Raw genomic sequence first — 14,351 nt, 5'->3', positions numbered from 1 at the left:
ACTTGCAAAGCCAAGGTGGCTGCACGGCTCGGAGCCCATGAGTTGCAGTGCCCCAGTCAACTTGTACATGACTCAGATGGGGCAGGTGTGTTGTGAAGGTGTGGCTGAGAGCTGGAGGTGGATCACAGACTCACAGATGCCTAGTGTGGGGCCCTACCCTCTTCCCTCATCCTAGGTCAGAAGGAGGCATGCAAACCAGGATAGATAGGCAATCTGGAAGGAAGACACCATTCCTGAAGGTGACGAACAGTGTCACACAGCTTGAGAATCTGTACAGGAGCAAAAACCAAAATCCAAAGAACAGAAGAGTCTTGTACAGATGTGCAGTTCCACGTCTGAGCCCATCACCCAACATTAACTGTGCAAGCGTGGCTGCGGGCTACCCTTACCTCTCTCTACCTATGACATAGAGTCATCCACTTACATGTAGAACCAGGATTTGAACAGAAGCCCCTCTAAAGGCTCTGGACTCTCCATGTTGTCATTTGCATGTCACAGAGAAGGAAATGGTTGCAGGAACATGATGTTTGCTAAAAGCTAGAAAACTAGTGATAAACAGTGGGGTCATACACCCCCGTAACCCTAGCACTTGGGAGGTGGAGGTAAGAGCATCAAGAGTTCAAGGCTAGTCTCTGCAACATAGCAAGTTCAAGACCAGCCTCGGCTACATGAAACTGTCTCAGAAACAACAACAACAAGGGTAGAACCAGACTAGGCTAGGACTTGTTACTTGAGTTTCAGCCTAGTGCCTCTCTCAGTAGTTTGGTTACATGTCCATGTCTCATCTGATGCTCACAGGATCTCCTCTGTTAGAGAAGGAAGCCATAGGCCTATTTGCAGACTGACTGCAACCTTAGAAACTGACCTTTGATGGAAAGTGCAGAAGGAGACCAGGTTGGGGAGGCATAAGGTGGGAGGGATGGACTCCCATTACTCTTCCTCCTTGTAAATCTGAGGCTAGATCCGAGTGCATGGTTCTTAAGGACTGGCGTTCACAGGAAGGGGCACCCATGCACTAAGGTATTATGTTTCCATTTTGATGATGGACCAAGAAAGGGAAGCCGCCCACCATAAAAGTTCTAGCAAGTGACTTGGAGTAGAAGCCAGGTCTCTAACTCAACATACATATGTGTGTGTGTGTGTGTACATACATATATGTATGTACACACACACACACATATATATGTATATATATATATATATATATATATATATATATATCCCCTTGTTCACCATGGCAATAGCCACGGGCTCCCTTGTTTATTAGCAGAGCCAGAGGAGATCTCTAGTCACCAGGACCCATCTCCATTCATTGTCTGACCTCCCTTTACTGCTTGTGGGCAGATGACTCTCCCACGTCTTAGGAAGCACTCTGTGCTCATTTATGTAAGACAGCACTTGCCTGGTGCTCTGTGACATGCACAAGAGTCCAGGATGAAGATACAAATGATAAATAACCTTGGCAGAAGATTACAGGTGTCCTGGCAGACCTCTGAGGTGTAAGGCATGTGGATGAAGTAGCCCAGTCCTCCTAAATGGACAGAAAGTAGGTCACTAGGTTCACTAGGTTGTGAAAGAAGAAAGGGTGGAGAATGGTAAGGCACGAATGCCTTGTCTGTAAATAAGTTTGTTGGTGGCACTTCTGGGGGCACTCAGGGTACCCGGAATGGATGCTTAGCCTGGCAAGAAGATGGCTTGTCAGGATGTCCTGAGGAGCCAGCCCTCCCTAGATGACATACAGAGCAGGGCTCTGAAAAGAGACTTCTTTCTGTTCAATCCTCAGTTCTTCCTACCACAGACCTGCATTTTTACTAAAAAGTGGGGATAATACTAGAAGGCCATGGTCAGTTGTTAGTAGTATGGGTTAATATGGTTAATAATAGGGAAAATGTTCAGAAGAGAGCCTGGTGCATCACAGTGCGTGCCAGCTGTTTCTGTCAAGGGAAATGGGAGCCACATGGGGGAGTTGAGCCTGGGCCATGGCAGCTGGCAAGGCCACTGAGTAGCAGAGTGGAGGGGTCAGCTTTGGGAACGGTGCTACCGGGAGATGCCCATCTGCAGATGGCCTGAAGTCAGGGAAGCTTCGGGGGAATGTGGCCGGTTGGACTGGAGGCGGGAGGTGGGAGTTGCAGAGGTGATTGGCTGACAGGAACCTGGTCACCATCCAGGAGATACCTAGATTTATACTTGGGATAGCTGTCCTTAAGGACACTTGCCCTAATGGTTTCAGGATAAGAAGAAAGTTATTTGGGATCCAGTTAGGCATAATGATTACCCCCAAAGATCCAAAATCTGTATCATAGAGGTGTGCGCAGCATGACTCACAGTTGCCAAGATAAGGAATCCAACTATAGATGAACAGATAAAGAAAATATGGGATCTGTGCATGACACTGTCTGACCTTAACACCAAACCTCTGCTGTCTGCCAGCCACAGTGTGAGGATTGTCATGCCGAGTGAAACAGCCACATGCAGAAAAACAGATCCCCCACACCCTCACATACAAGTGGCATCTGAAGAAATCCTGGCAGCAGACCAGTAGCATACTGGGTACGGAAGCTGGATAGTTGGGGGGGGGGGGCAGTGAGGAAGGGGGAAGTCAAAAGTCAAAATCTCAGGAGGAAGCAGGTGACATTTTGGTTTCCTTTGAGACCTTCACAGAATATGGAACGTGGTTGCTAATGGTGCTTTGAACATTTTAAAATTGAGAGTACATTTCAACTGATTTTACCACAGAAAAATATGGAGGTGTTAAATATGCTAACTAACAATAATGATAATAATTATTCTAATTTCTAATCTTGAATTAAAACATGTACCTCATAAATAGATACAATTATAACTTGTTAGTTTATTGTTAAAAATTAAAAGATGATTTGAGGTTTGCTCTTGAAGTGCCCATTAGAAAGGCGTTGAGACCATGGGAAAGGAGAGATGTACTGCTTGTAAATGTGTTCTTTTCTGCACACCTCCCTCCACTACTCCTAACTTGGAGGCTATGGTCTAGATTTTGTTAAGGGTGCTGATGGCAGATTCGGAGGACCTGAGAGTCACCCTTAGCTTGGCCCAGGCTATAAATAGCATGGAGACAGGAGTCATCCGAGGCTCTACGATAGGATGAACAAGAGGTGACAACTCAGCTCTGTCCTTTAACCATACTCTGGGGTTCTATAAGCATCTGAAGAACAGTTTGCTCTGAGCTCAGGGTGGGAAAGATCAAAAGATGCAACCGGATAGACCATCGCAGGTACTGGCTCAGCGCTCCCAAGGAAGAGCCAACCTGCTGGCCCAAGTACTGCAGAGGCCCAAGCACCAAGCCACTGACCAGCCCTGAGGGAAGCAGGAGGGACATTGGAGAGGCCTGCTTGCTTCCCATGCGTGCTCTAGCACAGCGTTGCTGACAACCACCATACCAAGGAGACCAGCAGGAGGATGTCATGATAAAACAGCCAGCTGGGCGGCATGGGAGCCTGCTTTCCCACAGCATGGCAGCAGGACGGAGCCCCCAGGAAGATGGTAGATGTTTTTTCTTTTGCTGGAAGAAGCCAATTGTACAGGTTAGAATCCTACGTCGTTCTCATAATGATAATTAGCAAATGGATACACATTTGCATTTCAAACTGAAAGTCATGCATCACTACCTAACACTATGAATGTGGCCTGTGTCACTGAGACTATCCTCCAGTGAGAAACATCAAGGGGACAGCTAGGGTACACAGACAGGCCCCCGGGGTGCCTAGAGGCCGCTGTCATCATTTCATCTTGGCATCCCTGTTCAACAAACAGCCATGGTTCCTGCTCCCCACATGCCTTCACTGAGGTTTCTTGGGCTTCCTTGTCCCAAGTCCAATCACAGTCCATCACTGAGGGAAGTCAGGGAAGGAACTCAGGGCAGGATACCTATAGGCAGGAACTGAAGCAGAGGCCATGGAGGAACACTGCATACTGGCTTGCTCTCCCTGGCTTACTTAGCTACCTTTCCTATACAACCCAGGACCCTCTGCCCAGGGTGATGATGACCCTCTCATATTAGAAAATGCTCCACAGGCTTGTCTGGAGGCCAGTCTGATGGAGGCAATTCCTTGGTTGACATTCCCTGTCACCAGACAACTTTAGCTTGTGTCAAGTTGGCATTAAAACTAAAAAGTACAACCATCCTGTAGGCCAGGCCCCCTATTAAGGCTTGAACCCTAGTCCTTCCTAGAGCTACTGCAGGGTCACCTGACTATCTCTGTCAGCCTCTCTTTCTCTTTCAAGGCTGGCCAAAGACCCTCCTCACCAGGATGCTTTGCTCAACTGGCTTCTGCTCCCATAAGTCACTTCCTCATGCTGTTTGGACAGAGCTTGCTGGCATTCTTGAGTTTTTAAGCATGCCTTTGAGTCTTTTCCCCTAAAAGGTGGCAAGCCTTCGTACAGACAAGAGCTTAGACTTTCTATTATGCCAGGCCACCCAGCACAGCCTAGTCACACCAAGGTTTCTCAGAAAAGTGACTAACAATGGCTGTGACCCAAGCCATGGTCCCCAACCTCCTCAGACTTTAGTCTTGAGTAGGGAAGTGGAGAGTGAGCTTGCTATCCAGTCAGCTCTAGCTTTGAAACTCCCTCAGCAGCCTAGGGGCGTCCTTGCAATGTGAGTTGGGGTCTTTGGCCTGGACTCTGAGTCTCAGAACTTGTCTGTCTCATTCAGAAAGATTCCAGTATACCCCTGCAGCACCCCTGACTAGTCATCTGGTATACCCCAGCAGTGCTCCTGGCTAGTCATCTGGGAACTCTTTCTGCCAAAGAAGGATGTGATTCAGAGAAGACAAGTGACAGTGGGCACTGAGTATCATGCCAAATGCTTAATCTATAACTAGGGGGAAATGTGAGATTATCGCATCTCCGAGTAATACTCGGGGTTTTTAAATGTTGGTTCACACCCAGCTCACAGCTGAGCCTGCAATAATACTCTGATAGTTGGCCTCATCCAGTGATTCAGTTGAACCATCACTTCTGGGTTGTGGTAAGTTTGCATCATATTTATGTTTGATCTTACTTTGTTTCAAATAATGGCATCTCGGATAATCCAAGACAGAGATCTGTTTTTCTAAGCTCTGGAAAAAGTGGCCTATGGCATGAGCAGTAGACAAAGAGCTCTTCAGGCTATGATGCTCTGCTTGAGAGCAGGAGCCCGTATCCCCAGCATCCTTAGCACTTAGGCCGATGGTTCCTGAAGCTGAAGCACTCAATTGGAAGTATGTGTAAGTATGAGTTGTGCAATGAGGTCCGCAAATGCCTGCATTTCATGTGTGCTTTGGGAAATCAGTATGGTGTGTACATGTAAACTTGATTTCCCACGGGCATCTGACAGTGCCCGATCATCACCTGAGCCATGCTTAAGCTCTTTTCGTTTTGCAGAAGGTTGGGAGTTACAGAGAACCCTGGGTAGAGCCTCTGAGGATTTGAGGAAAACAGTGTTTGCCTTGGTTGATGACACTAGGGGTCAATGTCACTGTTAGTCAAGTTAACAATATAGCTGCTGCATGCCTCGCTTTTCCTTCTGGCTCCCCCACAGCTTTGTCAGTCACACTGCCTTCATCTCACACCGTGTCCTGTTCTCCTTATCATCATTAGTAACCTACAGTAAGCAACTCCACCCAGGGCTCGTGAACAATCAGCCTGCGGGGGTGAGGGGGGAGCAAGTGGGTGATTGATGCTGCCTTTCATCGCAGTGCCTCGTGCCTGTGCTTGATGGAGCTCACTGTCAAGACAGATATTTTTTCCTCTTTCTGTTTAGGAAAGCCCCTCAACAAACACTGAGGGAATGTAAAACTTACTTTTATGTTTTATTTTTGTTATTAGTGTTATGTGTGCACATAAAACCTCAATGTGCATATGGAGATCAAAGGGCAGCTTTGTAGGCTCTAGGGATTGAACTCAGTTCACCAGTGCCTACTCAGTGACTGCACTCACTCATTGAGCCATCTTGCTTGCCCTGCATTTACCTTTCTATGAACTGCACATTTCTAACTTTCCTTGGGAGCCACCCAGAATCTCCTGGGCTGTGGATTTTGATGATGGTGTTGGCTGAGAGCTTTCAGAAATCAGTGTGACCTAGAGAAGGGTCTTCTGAAGAGGACAGACCCGAGATAAGCCTGGACACCCCAACATTTCATTTCCTCTAGCTGGCATGCTGAGCTCTGGGCCCAGTCAGTGCCAAGCTGGGCTAGGATGGAGAGGCCTTTGCCCTTGGTTCTGAAGGCAGGCAGCTCACAGACTTGAAGGGAAGGAGGGGGTGACATGCATAAACACAGAACAGGATGTGTTACCCCTGAAAGTCAGGAGTTTGACCCTGTAAGCCTCTCTTGGAGTTGGGGTGGGGGGTCATAGACCGGGTAGATAAGAAGGCAGAATACAGGCACACACTCACCAAGGTCGTTGTTGCTCATCATGGCGTTGGATGCCCGCAGCCGGGGCCCCTGCTGGGTAAAGTGGTAGCCAAATTTGAGGAGCGTTGTGTTTTTCTCCAACATGTTCACGATCTCCATTTCCACTTTGTTGCCCAAAGGCTGGCTCTTTGGTTTTTTTAAAAAAAAAAGGAAAAACAAATCAATAATTACACATGTGCTTTGCCTAAACCACCTACCTCTTCACATGGAAGGCCTGGGTGCTGTGTGGAGAGTGTCACCCGCTCTCTAAGAGTGAAGCTGGGCACAGAAGCTGACATAGAAAGAAAGCTGCTGTTACTCAGCATGCTTAAAGGCAGAAAGTTTTCCCCAGGATCAGGAAAGCGCCACCATGTCTACTTTTAACAGAACTGTTCTGATGTCCTGGCCAAGAGAACTGAGCAAGAAAAGAAAGACATCTAAGCTAAAGAGGAGGGTGCATATTAGGATCATATAATCTTAGATCTAGAGAATCCCAAGGAGAACACACACACACGCACACACACACACACAAACATGCACACGCACACCCTGTTTCATCAAGCATATAGAAAATAAGCACAACAAACAAAATACACCTGCATGTCTACAAAGTAGGGATGAGCACCCGGAACAGTCCCTTTGTACTAATGTCAAAAAGAACAAAATACATAGGATTATGTTGACCAAAAAAAAAAAAAAAAGACACTGAAACTATAAGACAGCATTGAGTGCCATCAAAGGAAACCATAAAGAAACCTATGAAGTATAAAACCAACAGCAGCCCATGTTCACAGACCAGAAGTCTGCTACTGCTAAGGAAGTGATGCCACCAAACCGACCCATGGCATCAGTGGGATCCTTATCAAAATTTCAACTTCCTTTCTTTTTTTTGTCCACCCCCACCCCAGAAATGGACAAAGTGATCTAGAAGTCACATGTCAATGCAAGTGGTCTCAGAATAGTCAAAACAATGTTAGAGGACTCAAACTCTTCCGATATCAAAGTGACTCCAAATGGTAGTGAAGACTTTGTGGTGCTGGTGTAAGGCAGACATGACACTGAAGGAAACAGAAGGGAGTCCAGATGTAAACCTGTGGGTCCACTAGGACTGCTTTACAGAGGGGCCCCAAGAAACTGCAGTGAAGCTGTGTGGTGGCACAAGCAAAAGAAGGAATTTAGATCCTTGATTCACTGCATACATCAATATTAATTCACAATGGCTCCAAGAGGGCTGAGGAGTGACTCAGTGGATAGCGTGCTTGCTCTACAAGCACAGGGGGCTGAGCTGATCCCCAGCGCCATGTAAACAGCCAGCCATGACCATGTGTGTCTGTAACTCCAGCACTGAGTGCTGAGTGGAGACCGGAAGAGTGACAGAGGACACCCAAAGGCCTCCTCTGGCCTGCGGATCAAAGACCTAATGATAAGAACCAACACTATGATTCTCTTTTATTTATTTACTTTTTTTTTTGGTCTTTCGAGACAGGGTTTCTCTGTGCAGTCCTGGAACTCATGGTGTAGCCCAGGCTGGCCTTGAACTCAGAAATCCACCTGCCTCTGCCTCCCAAGTGCTGGGATTACAGGCATGCACCACCACTGCCTGGCTTATGATTCTCTTAAAACACTGATGTAACCGTTTGTGATCTTAGTCATGGTCCTTTAGCACAAACCTATAGCACAAACATCAGAAGGTGAAAATTAATAAATTAGTTTTCATCAACATGTAGATTGTTTATGCTCATAGAACACTATCAAAGAAGTTCCCATCTACACTCAAGCAAGCTACTCTAATTAAACCCAGTGGGTCACACTCTGAAAGAAGACATGAAGGCAGGAAGGTGACATGTTGGAAAGAAAGATTCCAGTGGAAGACAGAGGGAACTGAGCGAGCAGGAAGACATGAGAAGAACTATTCATTATAAACATAGAAGGCTGTCAAATAATTAAAAAATGGATGGTGGTATTAAAAAGGCCGGCTAGGAAGATGGCCCTGGGTGTAAAGTTTTTGCTGCATAAGCATGAGTTCAGATGCCAGGCCCTGATGTAAAGGCCACACAGAGCAAGGAGCAGGCTCAGAACCCCAGTGCTGAGGAGCAGAAACCGGCAGATCCTGAAAGCTCACAGGCCAGCCACTCTAACCAAAGTGATGTCTACAGATTCAACAAGAAACCCTGTCTCAAAAGATACAGAGCAATAGAGAGACAGCTGATGTTGACATCTGGGTTCACACATGCACACATGGGCAGATGTGCTCTTAAATACACATCCTCACACATACATTACACACACACACACACACACACACATGCATGCATGCACCAGAATGGAAAAGATAACATGGAATGGAAAAAGTTGTAAATGTATAGTATATCTGGTAAGGTCTAGCATCTAGAATATATAAAGAAGATGCAAATAAATAAATTAGAAGTAGACAAAGTATTTGAACACAACTCTGGAAGTCCAGTCCTAGGGGATCCAGTGCCCTCTGACCTCCATGGGCATCAGGTATGCATATGTACATTTATAGACATAGACATTGAGAATCCATGCAGTGAAGGGACTGTCCAGTGAGGGAGGAGACCCCTTGTCTCCTGAGGCATCTAAGTAGAAGGTAGCTGCCTCTTTCTAGAGTCTTCTTCAGCATCATTAGTGGGGAAGGCTGGGGCTTCATGACCTCTAAAACCCCATGGGGCTGTGGCTGTGACCCTATGAATAACTTGCTTGGGTGGAGTCAAAAGATCAGGAGTGACCTCAGACTTTGACAGTGGGCAAAAGGCACTAAGAAGCCCCAAGGGAGAGGGCTGGGCTGGGCTGCCAGGCTGGGACTAAGCTGGCAGAGTTTGGGCAGTGAAGAGCTCTGGCCTTCTTTCAGATTTACTGGAGGATTAAATAAATCACTTGTTCATAAATTAATCTCATTTTTAACATTCAAATGATTGGATGGAGAGAAGTGTAGTCCTTCTTCACAGCACCTCCCCCGCCCCGCCATTCCTATCACTCCCCTGTCCATGGATGTAACCCCCCTTCACCCCCCCCCGTGCCACCATGGCCCATGGCTATGCTTCTGGGCATAAGATACAGGGCAGAAATAGACAGGGCTGAGCTGTTTTGTTGCCCTTTTCCCCTTGAATAGATTTATATCATATTTATTTTCTGCAACTTCCTGTTCTGTTTACTATTCTGCAGACTCTTCCCAAGCTAGTACTGGAGAAGCAGCACCTTGTTTCTTAACTGCTTCCTGTGATGCCCCTGAGATGCCGCAGTATAAACGGCTGTCTGTGTCCACACCTCGTGCCACTCAGGGCAGTGCGATGGACTCTGCAGAAGAAGAGAGGTTATTCTACAGTCGGCTATAGTCGGGTTGAGAGAGCGAGGCACACTGGCTGTAGTAGCTTATGTCCTCGCCTGCTTATGGTGACTGAGGGTTTTCAGTCTGATGAGAATATGACAAGTGCCTCAGGTGTTGGGGTCTATGATGAGGAACTGGGGGCTGAGACCCTGGATGTCAGACCATTCTCTATTCTCTTCACTCATTTTATTGTGACGTAGGGGACATTTGTAACTGGAGCACTTGAAAATACAATAATCCCAGCACCTGGGAGACAGAGGCGAGCAGGCATGGGGATATTGAGTTGGTACTGACCAGGGAGATTCTTTCGCATGGGCTAGCATGTATAGTACTTGGAAGTGCTTCGAAGGCTGCTGGAGGGCAGGGGAGCCATCAACCGTGTTACGACGCAGCTGTGAGGCCTGTCCTGGCAAGATAGGTCCAATAACGGCCACCAATGCTGCGGGTAACCAGCTGCTGTCTGATCGGATTTAATGCCCACTCCACGGGAGGAAACACATGCCTGGTGCTGTAAATCTGGCCAAGAACCCATGGTTGGTGAAGCCCCCAGAACCCAAAGGTGAATCTACTGCTCTCAGTCTGCTAAACGGGCACAGTGTTGCACTGCCCTCTACGCTCGTATCTTTCTACCCATGTATTAGTAGTTTCCATACCACATTAGAGACGCTTCTTTGTGCAGTAGATGGTGGGGGATGCAGAAACTTAGAACCAGCCAAAGTATGGAGAATAAGTGTCATGGCGTGCTCAGCCACAGATAGGACATCTGTATCCTGCCTCAAGGCTCAGTGATCGTCATGGAAGAGGGAGCAGAAAGATGGTGAGAGCCCAAGGTCAGGGGGACTGGAGCAAAGCACTGTCATCTGGACACACAGCGGCCCTGGCTGCCTGCACAAGACCCACGCAAGATCAAGCCGGTCAGCATCCGGCATGGAGGAGGAGGGACTGAGCTCAACGCTAGCTAAGGGGCTATTGGTGGTTGATGTCTGAGGGAAGAGAGAGTCAGTTTTCTTTATCGGTGCTGTCCTGACAGGCAGAGCACACTCCATCCAGGAGATGGCCCTATCCATGAGTGTATAGGCAGCACAAACTGGTAGGTTTTATATATATATTGAGACAGGGTTCTACTAAGTGTGTGCAGAGAATGGACCTGGGAGGAGTTAGGCGTGAATATGATCAAAATACGTTATATGAAATTACCAAAGAATTTAAAAAAAATAGGCCTGAAAAATTCCTTGGTCTGCCTCCCTCAAAAGGTAGAGGGCCTAGCCCACCTCCTCCTGAGTGTGTGCTGTGCCTCACCAACTCCCTTCTGGATGAAAGTATAAGAATAGACTTGGTTCACATTCCAAGGCTGGGCCATCAAAACAGTTGGGACTTTCTTCTTTGCCTCGAATTGCATGTTCGCCAGCTCAGCTGCCCTGGATTCCTGTGCCTTGGAAACTGAGCACATTTGTTGAGTGTTGGTTTATCCCAGAGCTCTGAGGCTAAGCTTTGGGGTCATTTGTTATATAGCTATAGATAACAGATGTACTCCTAGACAGTGTTGGATTAGAGAAAAACCAGACACAAATAAATTAACTTGGAAAAAACAACATGCATGAATGCACAGTCCATTTCCTATGGCTTCTGTTCAAAAAGCAAGCAGCCTCCCTGTCACCTAGTTGGGGGCGGGGGGAGAGCGGGACCTGTAATCAATACGTCCAGATGGCGGACACATCCTCACTCGGAGGGGTTGTGTTTCCAGGGCTCATCTGTTCTGAGGAACTCTGACGGACTGGGGAGGGACATAGCTGTTGTGGGGCAAGGGGAGAATCAGGAACAGGCCAGCGCTGGGGGGTGGTACAGCTTGAGATGGGGGTCTCCAGGCACCCTGTGTTTAGAGTCTACCTCACTGGCTGGGTAAGGCTTTTTCTCTCCAACATACAGCCTGCATGCTGACATTCAAACCAGCTCCGTCTTGGACAATGGCCTGTGACTCCAGCAAGCCCCACTCCTCAGATCCTCAATCTCCCCACCTATAAAGGAGAGCTGGTGAGATACTTGGGGCTTTTCAGCCCAGTCAAGGCCTCCAGAGGCTGCTCCCCACCCTTGCTGGGCCTTGGGCAGTTTTGGGCAGAAGCAGAACACTGCCTGGAGATAAGGGGAGGCGCTGAGTAAACAAACCGGTTGCCTCAGAATCCATGTCACCCCGGGGAAGAATGCCCCAAGTCCCTTTCTTTGGCCGTAAAAGGAGAAAGAAGGAGAGTCTCTTAACACAGGTTACAGTTCCAAGGACTGAGGCAAACGCTCTGGCCTTCAAGGACCTCGGTGATGAACCAAGGAGGAGGGATAAATTAGTGTCACTTGTCACCTCCCCCGGTCCCTCCCTCTTACCCGGGCCACCATGAGAAGACAATCATTTGTCCAGTGCTCCTGGGACACACTGTAACACACACATGGCCCTTCCCTGAACCTGAACCAGTGCTGCCTCCAACCTGAAGCCAGCCTTCCTCCTCTCATCCCTTCTTCAGCAGGTCCTATTCCAGCCTGAGAAGTCCAGTTAGGCAGGCGTGCCACCCAAGGGCCAGAAGGCTTGGTTGCAACTTCTGCTGGACTCCTATCCTTAGCCTTCTCTTCATTCCTGGCCTTTCCTGTCCAGCCAGTGGCCTTGCCAGAGCAGAGCTTACAGCCTTACCCACAAGGCCCTTTGCCTCTTAATCCCCACGGGCTTCTTCTGGGCCCCCAAAGTCCTACCTGGATGGGATCCAAGCTCTACTTCCTTTTCCTCTGGGTGCCTCCACTTCTTTTTTTTCCCCCTTTGAGACATTTTTCACTGTGGGTTTATTCTGATGCTTTCTTCTTTCTGACCGGTTTTTGACTATGGCTGCTCCCCCAGCTGCCTCTCACCTACCCCCATCTGGTAGAGGAGCAGCGCCCTTTACAAAGGTCATTTCTGCACCTGACTCTGCTCCTACTCAGTGTGGCTTCCTAGAAGGGCTCAACCAGAGCCTCATCTTCACAGAGTCCAGCATGCCCAGGGAGACAGAATGGAAGAGAACGGCCAGGGTAGGTTCACAAAGACCACAGTTATTTCGAGGATGCCCCAGGCACCGTGTGTGGGCTTTAAAGTCATACAGAAGCTGAGGTAGGAGCTTCCTCTGTCTGTGTGTGACCTTAGGCAAGTGACACAGTCCTTATGGCAGTTAGAGTCACTTACAGGGTGAGCATCGAATGAGAACAGGGACATAGAGCAGCCAGTGAGCTCCCTGTCAGCACTCACCCTCTGGGTAGTGAGTGAAACTCCTAGACAACCTGCCTAGCAATTCTAAGTTACCAATGAGGTCAGATCCCCTTAGGGGGAGAGCTGTTAATCTTCTTCATTTACAATAAGGGAAACTGAGGCTGATGTTCACTAATGTTCTTATGCTAGGGCATTTGGCCAGAGTGAAGCCAGTGATCAGAACAAGCTCTCTCTTGGGTCCTGGAGCAAAGGTGGAATGTAGCTGAACAGGAAAGGTGGGCATCTTGATGTCAGCTACCACTTCAGTGACCAAGTCTGTTGTTCCAACCATCTTTGGCTAATGGTCTGCCCTGAGAGTCAGGTTTCAGCTGATGCTATGTAGACCCTGACTCCTCCTTGGCCAGGACAGAAGTCACATGAATAGCCAAACCAGGGGTGGTGGTGCTGATGCAGGCTGTGATCTATCTGCTCTGCCTTTCTCACCTGCAGGAGATCAGAATCAGCAACGGCCAAGGGACAAGGCAGAGATGGGCAGGGTCAATGTAACTTCAAGGATACCAGTATATGAGAGATGCCCGGTGTAACCCAGCAGCAAGCTCACATGACCAGAAGACTGCTGACTCATGCAGCCTCTTTATATAAATTAGCGATGTGGTCGCTCCCTCTAGTCCACACTTGCAGAGCTTTTCTCCGGGCCCCTCTCACTGTGCAGGGCACAGAATACATGACATCCAGGACACGTTTGCTTACCAAGTACCCTGAAGCCCAGGTCCCAGGCTGAGCACTAGGATAAGGAGATGACCTGGACACAGCACCATCTCCTGAGAAGCTCCTGGGGAAGCTGCAGGGCAGGGGAACCATAGAGGGGGCATCTATTTCTCTCTGGGTAGAAAGGCTTAGAGGAGTTATAGAGGCTAAGAGGAGAAGGCCACTATCTTCTCCTGACATTCTCTTCATAAGAGCCATTCATAAGGTGTAATGGCTCTTTAAAAAAAAGAAAAAAAAAGGGGAGAGAAGAAAGAAAGAAGGGAGGGAGGGAGGGAAGGTATATGTAGTGCCTATCACTTCTTAGAGTCTTCCACACTCCTGCTTGCCAGGGCGAGTCAAGGCTGACCGGCCAAATACACTGCCGAGGTGCAGCCAGGCAGGGATGAACAGATTGCCCTTTATTCTGGTCCAGGATGCTTTAGCACACTCTGCAAGGCACAAAATCACTTGAAGCAAGAGGTCTTTCTAGGCAGGGAACGGGTACATGAGCATAGGATGTTCCAGAAGTCTAATGGCCTGGGAGCAGGAGCAGGAGCAGGAGCAGGAGCAGGAGCAGGAGCAGGAGCAGGAGCAGGAGCAGGAGCAGGAGCAGGAGCAGGAGCAGGAG

At 48.3% G+C, this 14,351-nt stretch overlaps 1 protein-coding gene across 1 annotated transcript in view; it reads right to left on the bottom strand.

The window, feature by feature from the left end:
• Positions 1-14,351, bottom strand: part of Tmod1 (tropomodulin 1) — a 76,077-nt gene that overhangs the window by 2,462 nt on the left and 59,264 nt on the right. The window contains exon 9 of the mRNA XM_021160876.2: positions 6,410-6,554. Coding sequence (XP_021016535.1) covers positions 6,410-6,554 — 145 coding nt within the window. The remainder of the gene's footprint in view (positions 1-6,409; positions 6,555-14,351) is intronic.

Source organism: Mus caroli, chromosome 4 (assembly GCF_900094665.2).
Source record: "Mus caroli chromosome 4, CAROLI_EIJ_v1.1, whole genome shotgun sequence".
In the NCBI taxonomy this organism is placed as follows: Eukaryota; Metazoa; Chordata; class Mammalia; order Rodentia; family Muridae; genus Mus; species Mus caroli.
The sequence above is the reverse complement of the archived record's forward strand: the minus strand, read 5'-3'. Positions and strand labels throughout refer to the sequence as shown.